We start from the raw sequence: 17,605 nt of genomic DNA on the forward strand, positions 1-17,605 counted from the left end.
AGTAATATTTGTAAAGGGAACATATCACAGTTATATATGGCAAGTAAAAGTGTTGGTCGCTCAGTCGCGTCCGACTCTCTGGGACCCAATGGATTATAGCCCACCAGGCTCCTCTGTCCATGGAATTCACCAGGCAAGAATACTGGAGGGTTGCCATTCCCTTCTCCAAGGGATCTTCCCAACCCAGGGATTGAACCCAGGTCTCCTACATTGCAGGCAGATTCTTTACTGTGTGAGTCACTAGGGAAGCCTGTATCTTTTTCAAAGTGGAGGAAAGAGTATAAATAAACATAAGGAAAGCCAAACAGTGTCATTAAATTCTAGCTGGATGTCATTGCTTTCTGGGTCTGGAAAACTCCCCAGACTTAGCCTGGTTCCCTCTCCTTGTGGCTCAGGTCTCCGCTCAGATGGCCCCTCCTCAGGAAGCCTCTCCTGCCCACCCTTCATTCTTGCTTTATTTCTCTCATAGCCCTATCACAATCTAAGGGGTTGTTAGTTTCCCTATGGGCCTCTGGTTCCATCAAGGTAGGGCCTTGTCTGTCTGGCTTAATCATTCTGTCTCATTGCCTGGCTCAACAAAGAGTTGAGTAAGTAAGCCACACTGTGCAGCTTGTGGGATCTTAGTTCCCCGATCAGGGATCGAACCTGCACCCCTGCAGTGAAAGTGCAGAGTCCTAACCCCTGGACTACCAGGGAATTCCCTCCAGTATGTTTTTGCTCTCCCTGTAGTGGGTAGCAACCAGGTGTTAAAGGCACATGCCAGAGCCTGCTGCCACTTGCACCTCCTAGGACAGGAGGGCTGAGAGAGACTTGAGAAGGAAGCAGCCTTCTGGGGTGCTGCCCGGCAGCTCCCCTGGCTCCCAGTCAGCACTGGGGAGACCCCCAGGCCTGCAACCTCAATCCAGGCTTCAGATCCTCCTTCAGCCCCTGGCCAGCCAAGTGACCCCATAGCATCACAGAACCTCACCAACTTCCATCTTCCCCAGGGCTCTGTGAGGACGATAAGGGACAGTCACTATGGACACAGACTAGTGAAAGAAGCTGCTCAATAAATGAGAATAGAAGCTCAGACAGTTTACCAGAAGATGAGATGAAATTACTGACTGTGTCTGCTCACATCCTACCCTTTCTTTCAGGCCCAACTTTAAAAAGTAATAATATTGTTTCCCCTTTAATGAGAATTTATTGTGCCAGGCACCTTTCTAAATTAGAGGTTTTTATATCTATCATTTAATTTTAGCCTTGCAATAATACTGTAGAGATTTATTATTCCCATTTTACAGATGAGGGAACTGAGGCTCAGAGTAGTTTTATGACTTGCCTAAGGGGATGCAGCAAGAAGTGATGCAACCAGCCCACATTCTTAACTACGACATTGTAACAACCACCTAAATGCCACCACCTACATGAAGATTTCCTGCCTAGGGTTCTCCTCTTCTAAATACTCGTAATTCATATTACCTCTCTGATGACATCTACCCAACCTCCCATGGTGTGTGTGTGTGTGTCTGTGTATATGGCAAATATTCATTTCTTGAAAGCTGACACCACATTCACCCGTCTCTTCCAGGGTCAAGCTGAGCACCTGGCATCCTATAGGTACTTTGCTTGTGTCTGTCTAGTAAATAAGGATTGAAGGCTCCTGGGTTTCTTCTGCCAGTCTCCCTCTCCATGGAGGGCAGATGATGAAGAATAAGCAGCCACATTTCCAGAGATATAAACTAGCTCTATGAGAAAGCTTCTGAGCTGTTTACCTGGGAAAGGGTGTGGAATGACGTGGGTACAAGGACCAGGAAGCTAACACTGGCACTGAGACCAGAGGGGATGGCTTTGGAAAGATACTCCTGGACAGCAATACTGAGGTCTGTGCTAGACTTCATCTTTCTAGATTCACTTTCCACTCTGCTCTCCATCCCCATGGAAGATCGGAAGAAGTGGAGGGGATGGTACAGGGGTACTGATTCCGTGTGTGTTGGGCCAGGACTGGTAGCGGCTCTGTGGTTACTAGCCTGGATTCTGTGTGACCCTGAGTGGTTTCCACACACCCTGACCTTGTCTTTGGAGAGTCCCTTTAATGACCCTCTTTGTATCATCCTGATTTTATTGTGCCCTTGGCTTCTGCAGGGACAGGATGGATGGGATGGAATGCCCTTTACTGTGCTCTTTGAGCCACTTCTTGATGTCAGAGTCTATGCTTACTCATCTCTGTGTTCCTGCACCTGGCATAGTCCTTGGGCCATGGTTCTAATAGCTAACACTTATACTTATTGAAAGCTTATTATGTACAAGGCATTGTTATCTGTATTGACTCAAATAATCCTCACCACAATCCCATGACCATCATCCTCAGTTTACAGATGAGGAAACTGAGACACAGAGAGGCTGAGTGGCTTGTCCAGGGACACATGTCTTGTGAGCCTTTGGCAGATCTGGAAGGTTGGCTCACGATTCTTGAACCTGCTACTGGGCTGCCTTTCTGTTCGCTGTTTTGGGGATGATGTCCATTGGCCTCTGGAACTAAAAGAATCTATTTCTTTGCCCACTCAGGGACTCAGGTAGAATGGGCAGAAGGTGGAATGCAGGTTGCCATGGCAACCAATTACTTGGTGCACAGCTGGTGAGCCCTTGGGGCCGAGGTTCTGCTGCTGGCAGAGAGAAGGGTGGGGTTGGCATGGGGCAATGTCTGAGGTACCAGATGCACTGGGAGGATTTGGAAGAATACCAGGTGGGTAGATCAAGCAGGAGATTCTGGGCAGTGGTGGGAGCTTCCCAAGGCAGGTGGGAGCGGTGGGAAAACTCTCACTGTAGTCCCTGCCTTCACTAAACCTACATCCATGTGACCCACACTGGCCCTCAGAGGGTCCCTCCCGATTTGTTTCCTGCTCCAGATCCCAGGGCTTTCGCCTTGTCTCCGATTCTTTCTGCAGGCCTGTACCACTGTGCTCCCTCCCAAGGCCATCAGAGATGGGGTACTGTTTCCTCCTCTGCCACCACCTCGGGCATCTGCTGCTGAGGGCTAGGAGCCTCCATTTCCTGGTTGTTCAATGACAGCGTCAGCTTTTCCTCCCAACCCCCGAAGTTGCCCACTCCCCAGAGGGCCAGGGCAGGGCTGGACGGAGTGGGCAAGTCACCTGTCTGTGGTTTGTTTCAGGCCTTGACCTTCTTGACCAGGAATGAAATCCTGTGGTGAGTAGAGGGGGCCCCCTTTCCCTCTCCTTGGAGCTGAAATCTTACCCTGGTACAGCCTCACTCTGGTCCCTGAATGTGGTCCCTGCTCAGAGCTACAAAGTCCTGGAGACGAGGCTGGCAGCAGACAGGCAGAGACAGACCCCAGTCCCAGGTCCAAGGTCACGATTCCCAGGGCCCATCTACAGTGAAATGTCAGATTGTAGGTTGCTATGGGATCCAAGGCAAGGTTTCTTCATAGAACCGCAGAGATGGACAGGGCCTCCCTGGGATGATGAGGACAAGGAGGAGAGGACTTGGGAAACAGGTCTGCAGCGCATGCAGCTAGGTGGTCCTCTAGCTGGGTAAAGCTGATGCCCCGCTGAATCCCTCTTAGTCCTCCCTTCCCTCCCAAGCTTCGCCTCACTGCCTCCCAGCATGGTGGGTGTAATAATGCGCAGTCCACCCCCTGTTCCTATGCTGGTGATGGCCAGAGAGGAAGGCTCCAGGCCAAGACAGCCAACACGAGGCTCCCTCACGGGGCCGCAGAGGGAGCAGACAGCATGAGAGATGTAAGAGCACTCAGCCTGGGCCAGGTGCTCATCAGAAACTCGTGAGAGGAGGAAAGGGGGTCTCCAGGCCATTGTTGGTGGGGTGAAGGGAGGCTGGAGTGAGGAGACTGCCCTGAGATCCACAGAACCCTCTCACCTCTTTGTCTCTGCTGGACTCACCCTCCCCAGACAACACCCAGCCTGGAGGCTGCACTTCCCACTCGGGGTCCCCGGCAGGGCAATGATTCTGCCGCAACCATGAGACTCTCCTGGCATGGGGGTGGGGGGTTGGTGAGTGTCCAGGGCACAGGAAGTGATGGAGACCAGGGACAGTCACCGGGTGTCATCGCTTTCCTTTTAAAACGAGTGTTTGCTCATTTTAGAAATAAAGAAAAATATGACAAAACTCTACATCCTACTACTTATGCATCTCACTGATATTTTCTAAAAAAGGAACACTTGCATAAAAATGAAATAAAAATTGAAAGGTAATATGTGAGCATGGCCAGAAAATTAAAGTAGCATAAATATTCTAAAAGAAAAGTAAGCGTCTCTCTCCTTCCCAGGCCTTCTCCCTGATGATAACCCTTGTTCACAGTTGGTTTCTCATCAAGGCTTCCAGAAAAAATTTTCATAGATAGATCTACATAAATATCCTTCAAAATTTTTATCTCATTCACACTGCAGCATTTACCAATTTATAGTGTAGCATTATACTGTTCTGGACCTTTTTTCAAGTTTTCATGTTGGCTATCTTTACATAAGGCACATAGAGATCTCTCATTCTGTGACTATGGGACATTCTTTCCTATAGAGGAAATGTCATTTATTTTACAACCTCCCCCCATAACATACACTTAAGTTGTTTATGACTTTTAGTTCTATCAATAATGTTATAGTAAACATTTATGTAAAAATAGCTTATTCAATTGATAAGCTTTTGAATTGTGGTGCTGCAGAAGACTCTTGAGTGTCCCTTGGACTGCAAGGAGATCAAACCAGTCAATCCTAAAGGAAATCAACCCTGAATATTCATTGGAAGGACTGATGCAGAAGTGCCAATATTTTGGCCACCTGAGGCAAAGAGCCAACTCATTGGAAAAGGCCCTGATGCTGGGAAAGATAGAAGGCAAAAGGAAAAGAGGGCGACAGAGGATAAGATGGTTAGATAGCATCACCAACTCAGTGGACATGAACTTGAGCAAACTCCAGGAGATAGTGGAGGACTGGGAAGCCTGGAGTGCTGCAGTCCCTAGGGTTGCAAAGAGTTGGACGTGTTGAAAAACAAAGCTTATTCAACAAGTGAGGTAAATCCATAGGAGAGATTTCTAGCTGTAGAAATGGTGGGCAAAGGGTGGACATGTCTAAAATGTCAACAGGAAGGACAGGATTGTTCTGCACTAATTTATCCTCTCTCCACTTCAGCATGACCATGCCTGCTCCTCTTCCCATCTAGAAAGCTCAAACGTTCTCAGATGGCCTTCTCTGGATCCCTAGGGCCCCTCACATGTGCCCCATCCCCACCACCAATGCGGTGGTGGGAGCTGAGTAGGGAAGTCAGGCAAGAGAGAGGAGAGTGGGAGGGCAGCCCTTCCATCTTCGTGTGTTCTCTATTGGCCTTTGAGACAGATGTTCTAGTAGGGAGCTGTCAGTAGGGACTCCTCTTTTCTGAACTGCCCACACAGGCCATGAGACAGCCCCTGCCTACCTCCTGTTTCACACTTCTCTCCACCCCTATTGAAAGTGAGCCCCTCATGGGAGGGGCCTCACCTCATCTGTTTGTGCTGGGGAGGCAGGTTCCAGTGAGAGGCCAGCAAAGGCTCCACTTCAGCCCAACTTCTCTAACCAACTTCTCTCAAAGCCACCTCCTGCCAACCCTGTCTTTTGTCAGTGCCATGCCTAAGCATGAGGGCCTGGTGCCTGGCCCTTGGGCAGCCTCTGCCCATGAGACTCCCACCTTTTGGGCTCTAGAACAGGATGGGTCAGTGCTGGAGGAGGGATGGGGATGCCAATGCTCCAGGAAGGCAGAGAGGAGGTGCAGTGGCTGAGTGTCTACTCTCTTTGTGTTTCACCATCATGGAGACTTTCAACTGAGGCAGAGCAGGACTGGCACGAAGGTGGGGACAAAAATGCTAAGATGTGTGGGGTGATCCCAGGGAGAGAGCTCTTTGCTGCTTCAAACCAAGGTGAGTCTCCAGATTAGGAAGACCACACTCTGGGGAGCAGCGGAGGGTGGAGAACAGCTGCCAGGAGCTGTGAAGAATAGAAGAGAGCGGGGGAAGGACTGGAAGCCTGCTTCAGGAAGGGAAAGGCACTTTGACCTGGCCATTGCACTTGAATCAAGAGGGCATGGATGAAATAAATGTGGATGGACCCATCCATCCATGGCACTGTCCTTAGAGAAGGAGAAGTTTTATGTTGGGTGTGGATTAGTATCTCCAAGGTATATTGTAAAGTTAAAAAAGCAATGTGCCATAGCTTCCAGTGAACATGGAGAATTGAGCTTTTTTAAAAAATTTCTTTTCCCTACTAAAAGGACAGCTAGAATTAGAAAAAGAGAAAGAAACTCATAAGGGAGAACTCAAGAGATGAAAGCAGATGAGAGAGAGAAAAAAATTTCTGAAGTGGAAAACAAAGAGATCCATGATACAGACTTAGAGCTGAGAGTTGAAAGCAGATTGCTTGAAAACAGGGATTGGGATGATGGACTCAAGGAGCCAGAAAGGCCCCTTTCTGAATGCCAGGATGAAGGCTCCGGTGAAAACAAAAAGATGGCGTTCTATGATTTCTCCTCTTGCCCTGCCATCCACTCAGCACCCCTTCCCCAGCCCAGCAGAGGACAGGAGCTCACCACGTGGAGAGAGCTAGCCATGCAGGCTTCTGACTCAGGACCACCAGGAACAGAGATGAGCATGGATGAGCTGCCAGTCAGCTCGTTACAGACTTGGCAATTGCACATGAATTGAAAGCTGAGAGACACTACGTATTTGAAGGAAAAAAAATAATTTTAAGCCTACATTAATTTATTTCAGGACACCAGAGGTATTTAGAAGATCTTAAGAACATCCACAGAGGAAGAAAACAGAATACATACAGAGGATTGGGAAGTAGAATTTTGACTTGTGCTGGAAGACGGTGGCCAAACACCTTCAAAATTCAAAGGAAAAAATTCCAATGTAGGATTAAGTCATAGCTAAACTATGAATCAAGAGTGAAGGTGAAACAATACTTTTTGATATGTGACTTCTAAAAACAATTACCTCATGCAGGCAGCTTCTGCAGCGTCCATTAAAATTATCAAGTAAACTAAGTTCTTCATTAAAATTAGTGAGTAAACTAAGAAAAAGAACTCCCTGATAGCTCAGCTGGTAAACAATCTGCCTGCAACGCAGGAGACCCTGGTTCGATTCCTGGGTAGGGAAGATCCTCTGGAGAAGGGATAGGCTACCTATTCCAGTATGCTTGGTCTTCCCTGGTGGTTCAGATGGCAAAGAATCTGCCTGCAGTGCTGGATACCTGCATTCAATCCTTGGGTTGGGAAGATCCCCTGGAGAACGGAACGCCTACCCACTACAGTATTCTGGCCTGGAGAATTCCATGGACCGTGTAGTCCATGGCATCATGGTCCACGGCATTGCAAAGAGTTGGACACAGCTGAGCAACTTTCACTTTCAAACTAAGGAAAAAAGAAGACATAAGAACCAGAAAACAGAGGGCCGCAACACAATGGCATTTCAAAAATAAGAGTGAAGAGAAACCCAAGGATGACAGTGCAGCAGGCATGAAAAGCAATGCATCCAGATTAGAATTAAGGAGTTAGGAATTCCGGGAGTGATAGCTCCAGGAAAACAAAATGAACCTGTGGATGATATAAGGTATATAAACACGTGAAGAGGAACTTCACAGTTGTGCAGAAAGTTTGAGAACGAAATAATAACAGAAACACTGAAACCTAAGCAAAAGAAAAACAAAGAGTCTTGCAAGAAAGAAAATGTAATCACGTTGTACTAGGGAACTCAGCTGTGAGCAATGTTTGAATATTACATATATAATATGTATTAATACATACATGTAACAATAATATAAATACTGAATTTTGATTCAGGAAAATCATTTTATATTGGGATGTTAGGGGAAGAAGTAGTATATATGTGCTGTGCTGAGTCGCTCAGTCATGTCTGACTCTGCAACTCCATGGACTGTAGCCTACCAGGCTCCTCTGTCCATGGGGACTCTCCAGGCAAGAATACTGGAGTGGGTTGCCATGCCCTCCTCAAGGGGATCTTCTCAACCCAGGGACTGAACCAAGGTCTCCCAATTTGCAAGCAGATTCTTTACCACCTGAGCCACCAAGGAAGCCTGAAGTAGGTTATCAGTTCAGTTCTGTCGCTCAGTCGTGTCCGACTCTTTGCGACCCCATGAATCGCAGCACGCCAGGCCTCCCTGTCCATCACCAACTCCCGGAGTTCACTCAGACTCACGTCCATCGAGTCCGTGATGCCATCCAGCAGGTTATAGATAGAGATAAATTCTCTCTTTTTTAACAGTAAGAAGTCACAAAATAAAGTCTGCAATGAAAAAATACCAAGTGGGAGTATCAGCACCATCTCTAGAAATACTATGCAAATATTAAGGAAAAACCAAGAGAAATAGAAAAACTTTTTTTTTTTAATTCAGCCTCTAGAGAGCAGGGGTAAAGAAGTGGTATAGAATACTGTGTATTAATACTATTAATTATAGTGCTGTTGGCTTTTAAAAACCTATTTCACTCTTACTTTGGTAAACTAGTCTGGTACACATAGGGTGCTACTTTTAGTAAAATAAAGGGCTATACATGCATGCATATGTACACACACACAGAGAATATCTTAGGAAGGATATACACACACATATAAGCTGATCCTAGGTTAACTCCTTGGAGGGACAGGAGCACGGATTACGTTAGGGTTAGTGTCTATGCCTTGTCTGTAAAGGGAAGGGGCAGCTTTGATATGGGTTCCAAGCAACACCGGCCGTGGCTCAGGGGGCAGATGGCAGTGATGCTCAGGGGAGAGAGCAGACACCCTGGGCTGCCAGGGCTAAATCGGGCCAGACTAAGCCCTGATCACTTCTGAACAAGTTTCCAACATCACCTCTGACACTGTGTTGTGATTTTCCCATGAACGTGACAAAGAAGTGTGGCTTGGATGACAGTACATCTGGATAGATTTAGCCAGCTGAAAAAAAAGTATCCAAGAGACTGATAAACAGGGGAGCAGGGCGGCTCTGCCCATGTCTAACGCTTTCCCACCTTCTTATCTGTGACTTGCATGGGACCAAAAGGCCTGGTCACCAGATCCGCAGATGACACCTAATGGGAGGGGCAGACCACATGTGACAGCTTCTTCCTCATCCACGGCTGCCTTGACTCAGCTCTCTAAGAAGGGGTCTGTCCACCCTAAACGTCTAATCTGTGGGAATCTTCTTTCACATACCGCTGGTCTCTCAAAGAGCAGGGTCCCCTTCGTCCTCAGCTTCCAGGTTAGCCCTCTCCGACTCTGGTTAAATTGCTGTTAAATTGCCCCCACCTTCCAGATGTCTCTATGGAATCAGTGCACAGCCCCTCTGGGGCCCTTATCTTCACCTGAGGCTCTGGACCCTGAGTCTGGGACTTGACTCAGAAAGGAACGTATGGCTTCCTTTAGATCTCCATGTCTGAGCCTGGGTCAGCCTGACTCAGTTTGAGCAATTTCAGAGTATATTAGATTGCTCATAGACGGCTCCTGGCATGATCTTGGGCTGGATGTAGGTCTGGTAAATGGGATCCTGAAGCTTTGCCCCAGTTCCTGCTCAGGCTAACCTGACCATGAGGCCCCTGGATCCTCTGAGCACCCTTGAGGTCCCCAAACCTGCCAGTCTCCATGGCCTGTCCTGGCTGTTAGCTCCTGGTCCACCTGGAGCACCAGAAGGTCAGCAGACAGAGGCTTGCTTCCTAGAAGTCAAAGGCCAGAGTCTGAGGCTCAACTTTTTCGCTTACTTGCTGTGTGATCTTGAGTGAGTTTCTTACCCTCTCTGAGCCCCAGTTTTCACACATACAAAAAGTACGTATTCAACCCAATTGTTATTAGGTCAGTTAGATGATCAGATCTGCACAGGTATTAAAGTGCTGCCTGGCACAGAAGTCGGTGCTGAGACTGTAATAGCTGTCATTTTCATGGTATATTCATCTCCTTTTTGTGAATGAGGAAACCAGCTCAAAGAAATGAAGCTATTTGCCCAGTCACACAGCTTGGAACCGGTAGATCATAGAACCAAAAGTTACCTTTCCAGGCTAGAGATGAGGTCATTCATAAAATACCTGCAGGCCACTCCATGGTGAAAGGGACAATTGACCCCATGGGATGGGGGTGAAGCCCAGGTCGGGGAGCCCAGACTGGGATGGAAGGGGTGTAACTGGAGACTTTCACTGGAGCTGTGTTCTCAGTCCTACCTGTATAATACAAACACAAAAGCATGTAGAACCTATAGGTGCCTGGGCCGATGCTAGCCTTGAATGAGAATCTCTAGAGCTGATCCCTTCACAAGCTTCCTGTGTGCCTCTGATGCGGGACCCACCCAGTCAAAAAAGGCTAAAGTGGAGGGTCTCAGAGGCAAGGGATGGACAGGATGCCAGAGAAGGGTACAGAATTCCTGAACTGGAGGATGGAGGGAGCTAGCTGAGATTCACTGCACAGAGGGGATGTGGCAGACCCAAGGTCCTGCAGAGTCAGAGCAGTGGAGCTGGTCTCCCCTACTGTCTCAGCGCCCGAAGACAGCCTCTCCCCTTGTCTGGCTAGGTGTGGAAGGGAGACGCAGCTTGGGCTGCTTGCTTTCTGGCAGGCGAGATGTGTGAGCTTTTTAAATGGCTTTGACTTTTGAGTCCATTAGTGATTAATTCCGAGTTCCACTTAGAGCCAGCTGATCCATATTTGGAGGAGAACATTTTGTGGCAAGCCGAGAAACAGCCACGATTCATCTGCGGGCAGCCCACCCACTTGGCGGCCTGGGAAGACACGAAGTCTGGGCAGGGCCCTCCCCCTCCCCACAGTACCCCCTCCCGGGAAGGCTCTCCAGGGCGGGGAGGAGATGCTGAGAGTCTTTCACCTGGGACCCTTTAGAGGTGGGCAGCACAGCCCGAGGAGCGTGGCTTAGGGTTCAGATCCCCCTAGACCCCTTCCAAGCTGAAAGACCTGGGGCAGACCCCTTCAACTCTTTGAGCCTTGGTCTCCACCTCTATAGACATCATCACCCCTATATCTGTCCCACAGGGTTGCTGGGAAGATTCATTGAGTTGAATGAATTCATTGGTTGAATGCACTAGGCACACAGAGCTTAAAAAACAAGAAGCGGGTGACCATGGCAGTGGGGCTCCCTCTCTTCCCACCCCCCACCCCCCGCCCCCCGCCCCCTGCCCGCAGCCCTTCTGAGACCTTCCTCTCTGGGCTCCTGGGGAAAGAGCTTTGGCACCTGCAGCTCTGGCTTCACGCTCACCCCTGTGTGACCTTGGGCAAGGTGAGTATTTTACCTCCCTGAGTCTCAGTCTCCTTCTCTGTAAGGAAGAGATAACGGTCCCTTCCTTGCAAGATGGTTCTGTAGGTTCCACCAGAAATGTCCACACGAGTCGGCAATGTGTAGCAGGTACTCCTAGTGAGGGGTCAGAGTGGGGGACACCTTGGGTGTCAACCATACAGGTGCCCGGCCTCAGATAATTCTTTAAAATTAATAAAACTTACTCAAAGTCAGTCTGCCTTCTTATTACCCCACACTAGCAATTCTAACAATGACAGTGATCAAATACTCCTTGGGGTGCCCCCTCCCCTGGAGGCCACTGGACACCCCCCCCCGACCCCCACCCTGGGCACAATGGCTTTCCTCTCTCCTTGCTGGCCTTCAGTGTTGCCACCCAATCTTTTCCTAGAGACTATCTCCCTTCGCCCATTCTACACCCCACTTTTCAGCTCCCTCCCCAACCCCTTACAAGGTTGATATGGTCCATGCTCCAGAATGTGGGCGGGGAGGGCCCTGCTCCTACCTTCTGCCTCGCAGCACCCACACGGGCCGTTCATTTCCCCCTCTGCCTGCCTGTCCCTCATAAGCTGAATCCCCTGGAGCAGGGAGGAGGCCCGCAGACAGACATTGATTACTGGATCGATGAGGACAGCTGCTCAGTCCCACCGTCTGGATCCAGCTCACTGGCCTCGGATGGCTGTGTGGTTTGCTGGCTGCCTGGCCACACCCGTGGAGTGACCTCTTTTTCCTGGGATGAGGGTGGGGCTGGACAGATGGCTTGGGGTGGCATCCTGGCTTCCCCAAGGCCCTGCTGGTTCCTCCATCCGTAAAGGAGGGACTGAAGGAAGGGAGGGCAGAAGTCCTTTCCAGTGCACTTGTAGATTATGTTCAGGCTACAGAGCATATTGGCTTATCTTTGCATCCCCCACAGCGCATGCGCTGGGCACACTGGAGCCCCAGGCATGTTTCTGGAAGGGCAGGATGATTTATAACTACCAAATGTGTGTCAATCAATCCTCCAAAGGGAGCCTGCAGGAGGCAGGGGGTCTGCTGGTCCCCACCTACAGCCCACCCCTGTCTCTCTTCTCAGCATCCACGACTCCTTCCTGAAGCTCTGTCCCCCCGGGAAGTACTACAAGGAGGCCACGCTCACCGTGGATCAAGTCAGCTCCCTGCCAGCCCTGAGGGTGAGTCCAGGGGGCGGGGTGGAAGGTATGGGGTGGTGTCACTGGGATCTGCTGAGTCTCGGAAAGTGCTGGTCTCAGTGTGCTCACCTGTGAAATGGGTGGAGTGGCGGGGTGGCTGGGATCCCGTGTGCTCTCTGAGGCCCGTGTACCCCCACAGGCTGTGCTTTGCTCCAGCTGTCAGTGCACCCCAACCCCAATCTCCTAGGGACTGTCCTTGAGCACTGCCTTCTGTTGTAAAAAGACCCTGCCCTTCCCCCAGGGCGCCTGGAAGAGCCCAGAGGTGCACAATAAAGGGCTCCTGAAATTTTAATTAAACTTTGTGCAAAGAAGCAGCGTCATATGAACAAATCACAGCGGTGTCAGACTTGCTGATTTTTCATTTGGGTCTCGGCAGAATAATGGTTTGAAAGTGTCATTGTACAATGAAAGCCCATCTTCATTTCTGTCTGAAACAAAACTGGCTCTGAGCACAGTGGGCACCTCTTTAAAGAGGGCCCTGGGAGGTGGGTGCAGGGATGGAAGTGGAGGGTGGAGGGACCTTGAGGAAGGGACCACAGAAGGGTTGTGGGGGAGGGGAAGGGGCGGCCCCTCCCCAGTGACAGACCTGTTCTAGGGCAGAAACAGAAGGAAGACAGAGCCTGGGATTTGCAATAGAGGCTGGAGCCTAGAAGACAAGGAAACCAAAAGCGGGAGAGCGGAAGGGGGAGGGGATGAGGCAAGCTGAGAGCAGAATCCTCAACAAGGTGACATCCCTGGAAAATGTCCCGGCTACATAATGGGAAGCCTGTCCTCTTGGGACCCCTGACTCACACAGACACAGCCCTGCCCATCCGTACACCCACAAACACTCCTACTTAAGGTGGGGAACATCTCTCTAAGACCTAAACTATCCACACAGGGAGCTGGGGGGAGGGGCACCCAAAGGCCAGGCTGAATGGGGAGCTTCTGCCCTGTCGTCCAGGATGGGGGACAGTGTCACGGGTCAGTCCCAGAGTACCCAAATGCTGCTGCTGCTGCTAAGTTGCTTCAGTCGTGTCCGACTCTGTGTGACCCCACAGACGGCAGCCCATCGGGCTCCGCTGTCCCTGGGATTCTCCAGGCAAGAACACTGGAGTGGGTTGCCATTTCCTTCTCCAATGCATGAAAGTGAAAAGTGAAAGTGAAGTCACTCAGTCGTGTCCGACTCTTAGCGACCCCATGGACTGCAGCCTACCAGGCTCCTCCGTCCATGGGAGTTTCCAGGCAAGAGTACTGGAGTGGGGTGCCATTGCCTTCTCCGACCCAAATACTAGGCTTGGGGAAAAAAAAGACTTGCAAACCACCAGTCTAATCACTGTCAAATGGTCTCCACTCTGATTTTATCCTTTGGATAACTGAGTACCCAACAAGGGAAAAACTCACGCAGGGCCACGTGACACCACAGAACCTGGAAGTCAGACAGGACTCTGACCCCCGGGGCCGGGCCTCCACTTCTAATCAGGGCTTGGCTCTGACATGTGCCTAGGACTGCCAGGCGCCCTAGGGAGCAGCTGGCAAAGACCCGCCCTGGAGGGCTGGCACAGAGGGTGTTGTGTGACCCGTGGCCTCAGCACTCTGCAGGGACCCAGCACACCACAGTCACGCCTAGGGGCTGTGATCTGAGCCCCAGAGGAGCAAGCACTGGACTGGATCAGAGGGCTGGGTGCAGGCCCAGTTCCATCACACTCCATGGATGACAGATCTCTCCTCTGAGTTTAATCTCCTGTCTGTACAACAATATGCGTACCCTGTGCATGTAACAGACCTGGCAGGGATGAGCCACGGTCCTCTGCACCCTCCGTTTTGTTCCCCATCCTCTCCTTTCTTCCACCTGGGGGCTGGGCTGGGGCTCCAAGGCTGGAGAAAACGGACGAGGGGCAGATGGCAGGAGCACATTGGCCATGACCCCGGGTGGTCTGGGGTCTACTTGACCTTGGGCTCATCATCTGGCAGTCAAGGGCTGGGCGCTGATGCAGCAAGAATGTGAGACTGCCGTAAAGTGCTGCAGTGTGTGAGGGTCTGGGGGCGGACCACCGCCCAGGGCCCAAGAGCCCCAGGAGCTTGTTCACAGAACAGTGGCTGGGAACTGAGTCGGCCGGGGGGTGGGATGGGGGGGTGGAGTGTGGGACGGTGGGTGATGTCTTGGGATGTGATTACTTTAATTTGACATTTCTTATTTCATCCTTCTAAATGGTTATTATTTTATTCTATCCTACAAATAAAAACCACATCATTGCAGAAAAATTGGAAAGCACAGAGAGAAAAGCAAAAGTGTGGTAAAAATCACCAGGTAGCCTACCTTAAAGAGTGACCATCATGACCATCTTGCCTTGTTGCCTTCCATACTTTCACTTTTAATGTGGATCTATGCATGTTTATTGGGATCACATTGACTTTTTTTGTATATTGCTTCCCCCCTCCCATTTTGGATTCTTTGTTGCCTTTCCAACTGTTTCTGAACAGCCAGTACCATCTCCTGAATTGAGGACACACTGAGCCTTTGCCTCATCGAGAGAGCTAGGGCGCAGGGCACAGGGCCAGGAGCAGAGGAGCTGGCTTTGAACTCACTTGCCAGGCAAGTGATCTCAAGCAAGTCACTTCACAAGAGGAATGACTGGTGGTGAGGGGAAGCAAATAGAAGTCAAAGAAGACTGGGAGGCAGAGTGCAGAAGGGAGCTGTTTTCCTGCAGGTGAAAGGGCTGCTTCTAGGGGCTCCCAAGTGTAGGCCTGGATCCAAGGATGAAGGTTTCTCCACAATACAAAGTAAGCACTTGGTAATCATCAGAGCTGTACACAGAGGAAGTAAGCTTCCTGTCACGGAAGGGTACCAAGCGGGAGCAGGCCAAGCCTTAGCTGGTGGTGTTCCGGCACACGCTTAGGTGTCAGCGGCCACTGGACCGCATGCATTGGTGCCCTGCTCACCCTCTGAGTCTGCGGTTCTGTTTCTGACCTGGAGCTTGGTCTTACTCTTCTTTGGGTCATCTACCGCAATATGTCCCAAACTCTGGATGTTCATAGTCCAGTGAAATCTGCTCCCCCTCCCAAAGTTATTATTTTGTGGGAGGACTAGCTAGAGATGCTAACTTTCCAATTTTGTCAAGTAAGGACTTAAGAAAACATGTCATCCACAATCATCATTTCACTTTGTAAAGATATTAATTTTAGAACAGAAGTGTAAGAAGGATCTAATCCCAGAAGCAACAACCATTCTTTCCATACACATCCCTCTTTCATTTTATTTCTCTCCCTCTATTCTTGGTTGTCAAGAACATTGTCACTGACCATTCCTGGTCCTCAGACTAGCTTTGGGGGGTTAAGATCCAGGACTCAAGTTTCTCTCTGTGCCTTTCCGATCTTGATTGAAGCAGAAAACTGAGTTTCCCAAAAGAAGCAAGGAGAGGTTTGATGGGAGGTGGGGACCCAAGTATCCCCGTGTCCTCTGTGGTCTGAAGGATGGGAGCTGGGTGACTCACCCTGTGCAGAACACTTCTTTGGAAAAGCTTGGAGAACAAGGCCCAAGGGAGCTCTGGGTACCGGTATTACTTGGCTCAGGGTCTTGAGTGATCTGGGAAGAGAGTTCTGTTTTCCTAACTTGGATACACTCGTGGAAAAAGGAGGTTGGCTAACATTGGGAAGGGTCTGCCCATTGTGGAGGGCAGGGCAAGAGCAGCCTGAGCAACAGAGTCCAGCAGGGACACAGGAAGGCCCTGCTAAGCCGGGGCTCACTGCCCCCCTTTACCCAGAAGTTTCTGGGTTGGTTTTTTTTTTTTTTTTTTTTTGTCTGCCGCTCTGTTTGGTGTATTTAAACATGAATTAGCTCAATGTTTCTGTTCTTGTAAATAACGATCTTCCTTTCTATAAACACTGTTGAGTACTGGCATGGTGTGATCCACGCGGGTTTCTAGTTTCCGGGACTAGGACAGCCAGCAGCAGGACCTGGGGGAAGATCTTGGGGTGTCCCGGTGGGGAGTCTGGTAGAAGCTCCCCTAATGAACAGGGCTACCACATACCTCCAGCCTCTTTCCATCTCCCTTCTGTGGTTCCTACAGGCAGGTTGTCTGGGCACAGCCTGATCCCTACTATGTTTTATCACAGCATCAAATCTGTAAAAGCATCTTGAGGTTTGGGAACACACCTGAGGTGTCAGGAGTTGCTCCAGGTGTGGCTTCTGAGGTTTCAGCTCCAAGGCAGTTTCCATCTAGCCCCGGTGTTTCTGAGCCTTTCAGAGGCCTGCTATAGGCTGAGCCCACTTGCTTAGAATACGTGTGTGTGTTAGTCTCTCTGTTGTGTCCGACTTTTTGTGACCCCATGAACTACCACCAGGCTCCTCTGTTCGTGGGATTTCCCAGGCAAGAGTACTGAAGTGGGTTCCCATTCCCTTCTCCAAGGGATCCTCCCGACACAGGGATTGAACCCAGGTCTCCTGCATTGCAGGCAGATTCTTTACCGTCTGAGCCACAAGGGAAGCTTAGAATAGCTTGCAATGAACTCACTCCCAAGGCTATGGACAATGAAAAGCCCTCATGGTTATTCAGCCTCTCCAGAAACCGCCGGAGTGGGAGGGGCAAGGATGGGATTGTGTGTTTTTAATTAAAAATTATATATATACATAAACACACACATATATTGAAGAAGGAAATGGCAACCATGCCAGTGTTCTTGCCTGGAGAATCCCATGGACAGAGGAGCCTGGCAGGCTACAGTACATGGGGCTGCAAGAGTCGGGCACAACTTAGTGACTGAACCACCACTATATAGTATTTAAATAAATTTTTTATGCAGGCTGAGAATCAAGTTGCCTTATGGGGACTGCCCTCCCCCGTTTCTCTTCTCTGGAGGAAACCATGTTCAGCCCCTTCTTGATAACTCAGCCTTTGATTTCTACCCCTGCACCCCCACTGCCCAGAGAAGAGGCTCTTTGCCTCTCCCACACCCACCCTGCCCATAACTCCCCCTTCCTCTGCCCTCCTAGTACAGGGCAGAGTACTTTACTCAACTCTAATGATTTCAGTTCAGTCACTATACAGTGTTTCCATTATCATGGCTGAATGTGCTACTCAGAGCTGAATCATGAAATAGGCTATGGTTAGTTTTCCCTTTTGGCACATTTTTTGTTGTCTTTCCTAGATTTAATCACTGCTTTTGCTTAGTTTTCTA

The 17,605-nt window shown here is 49.8% G+C and overlaps 1 protein-coding gene and 1 non-coding gene across 2 annotated transcripts in view; one reads left to right on the top strand and one right to left on the bottom strand.

Moving 5' to 3' along the window:
* Positions 1–624: 624 nt before the first annotated feature.
* Positions 625–696, bottom strand: TRNAE-UUC (transfer RNA glutamic acid (anticodon UUC)). Its single transcript has one exon. It is a non-coding gene; the product is annotated as a tRNA-Glu (tRNA).
* Positions 697–2,671: 1,975 nt separating this feature from the next.
* The window catches only part of CIB4 (calcium and integrin binding family member 4), a 52,171-nt gene continuing 37,237 nt past the window's right edge, over positions 2,672–17,605 (top strand). Inside the window, exons 1-3 of the mRNA XM_052649682.1 lie at positions 2,672–2,725; positions 3,152–3,186; positions 12,334–12,430. Of these exons, the coding sequence (XP_052505642.1) occupies positions 2,672–2,725; positions 3,152–3,186; positions 12,334–12,430 (186 nt within the window). The remainder of the gene's footprint in view (positions 2,726–3,151; positions 3,187–12,333; positions 12,431–17,605) is intronic.

This window comes from Budorcas taxicolor, chromosome 11, assembly GCF_023091745.1.
Source record: "Budorcas taxicolor isolate Tak-1 chromosome 11, Takin1.1, whole genome shotgun sequence".
NCBI classification, from domain to species: Eukaryota; Metazoa; Chordata; class Mammalia; order Artiodactyla; family Bovidae; genus Budorcas; species Budorcas taxicolor.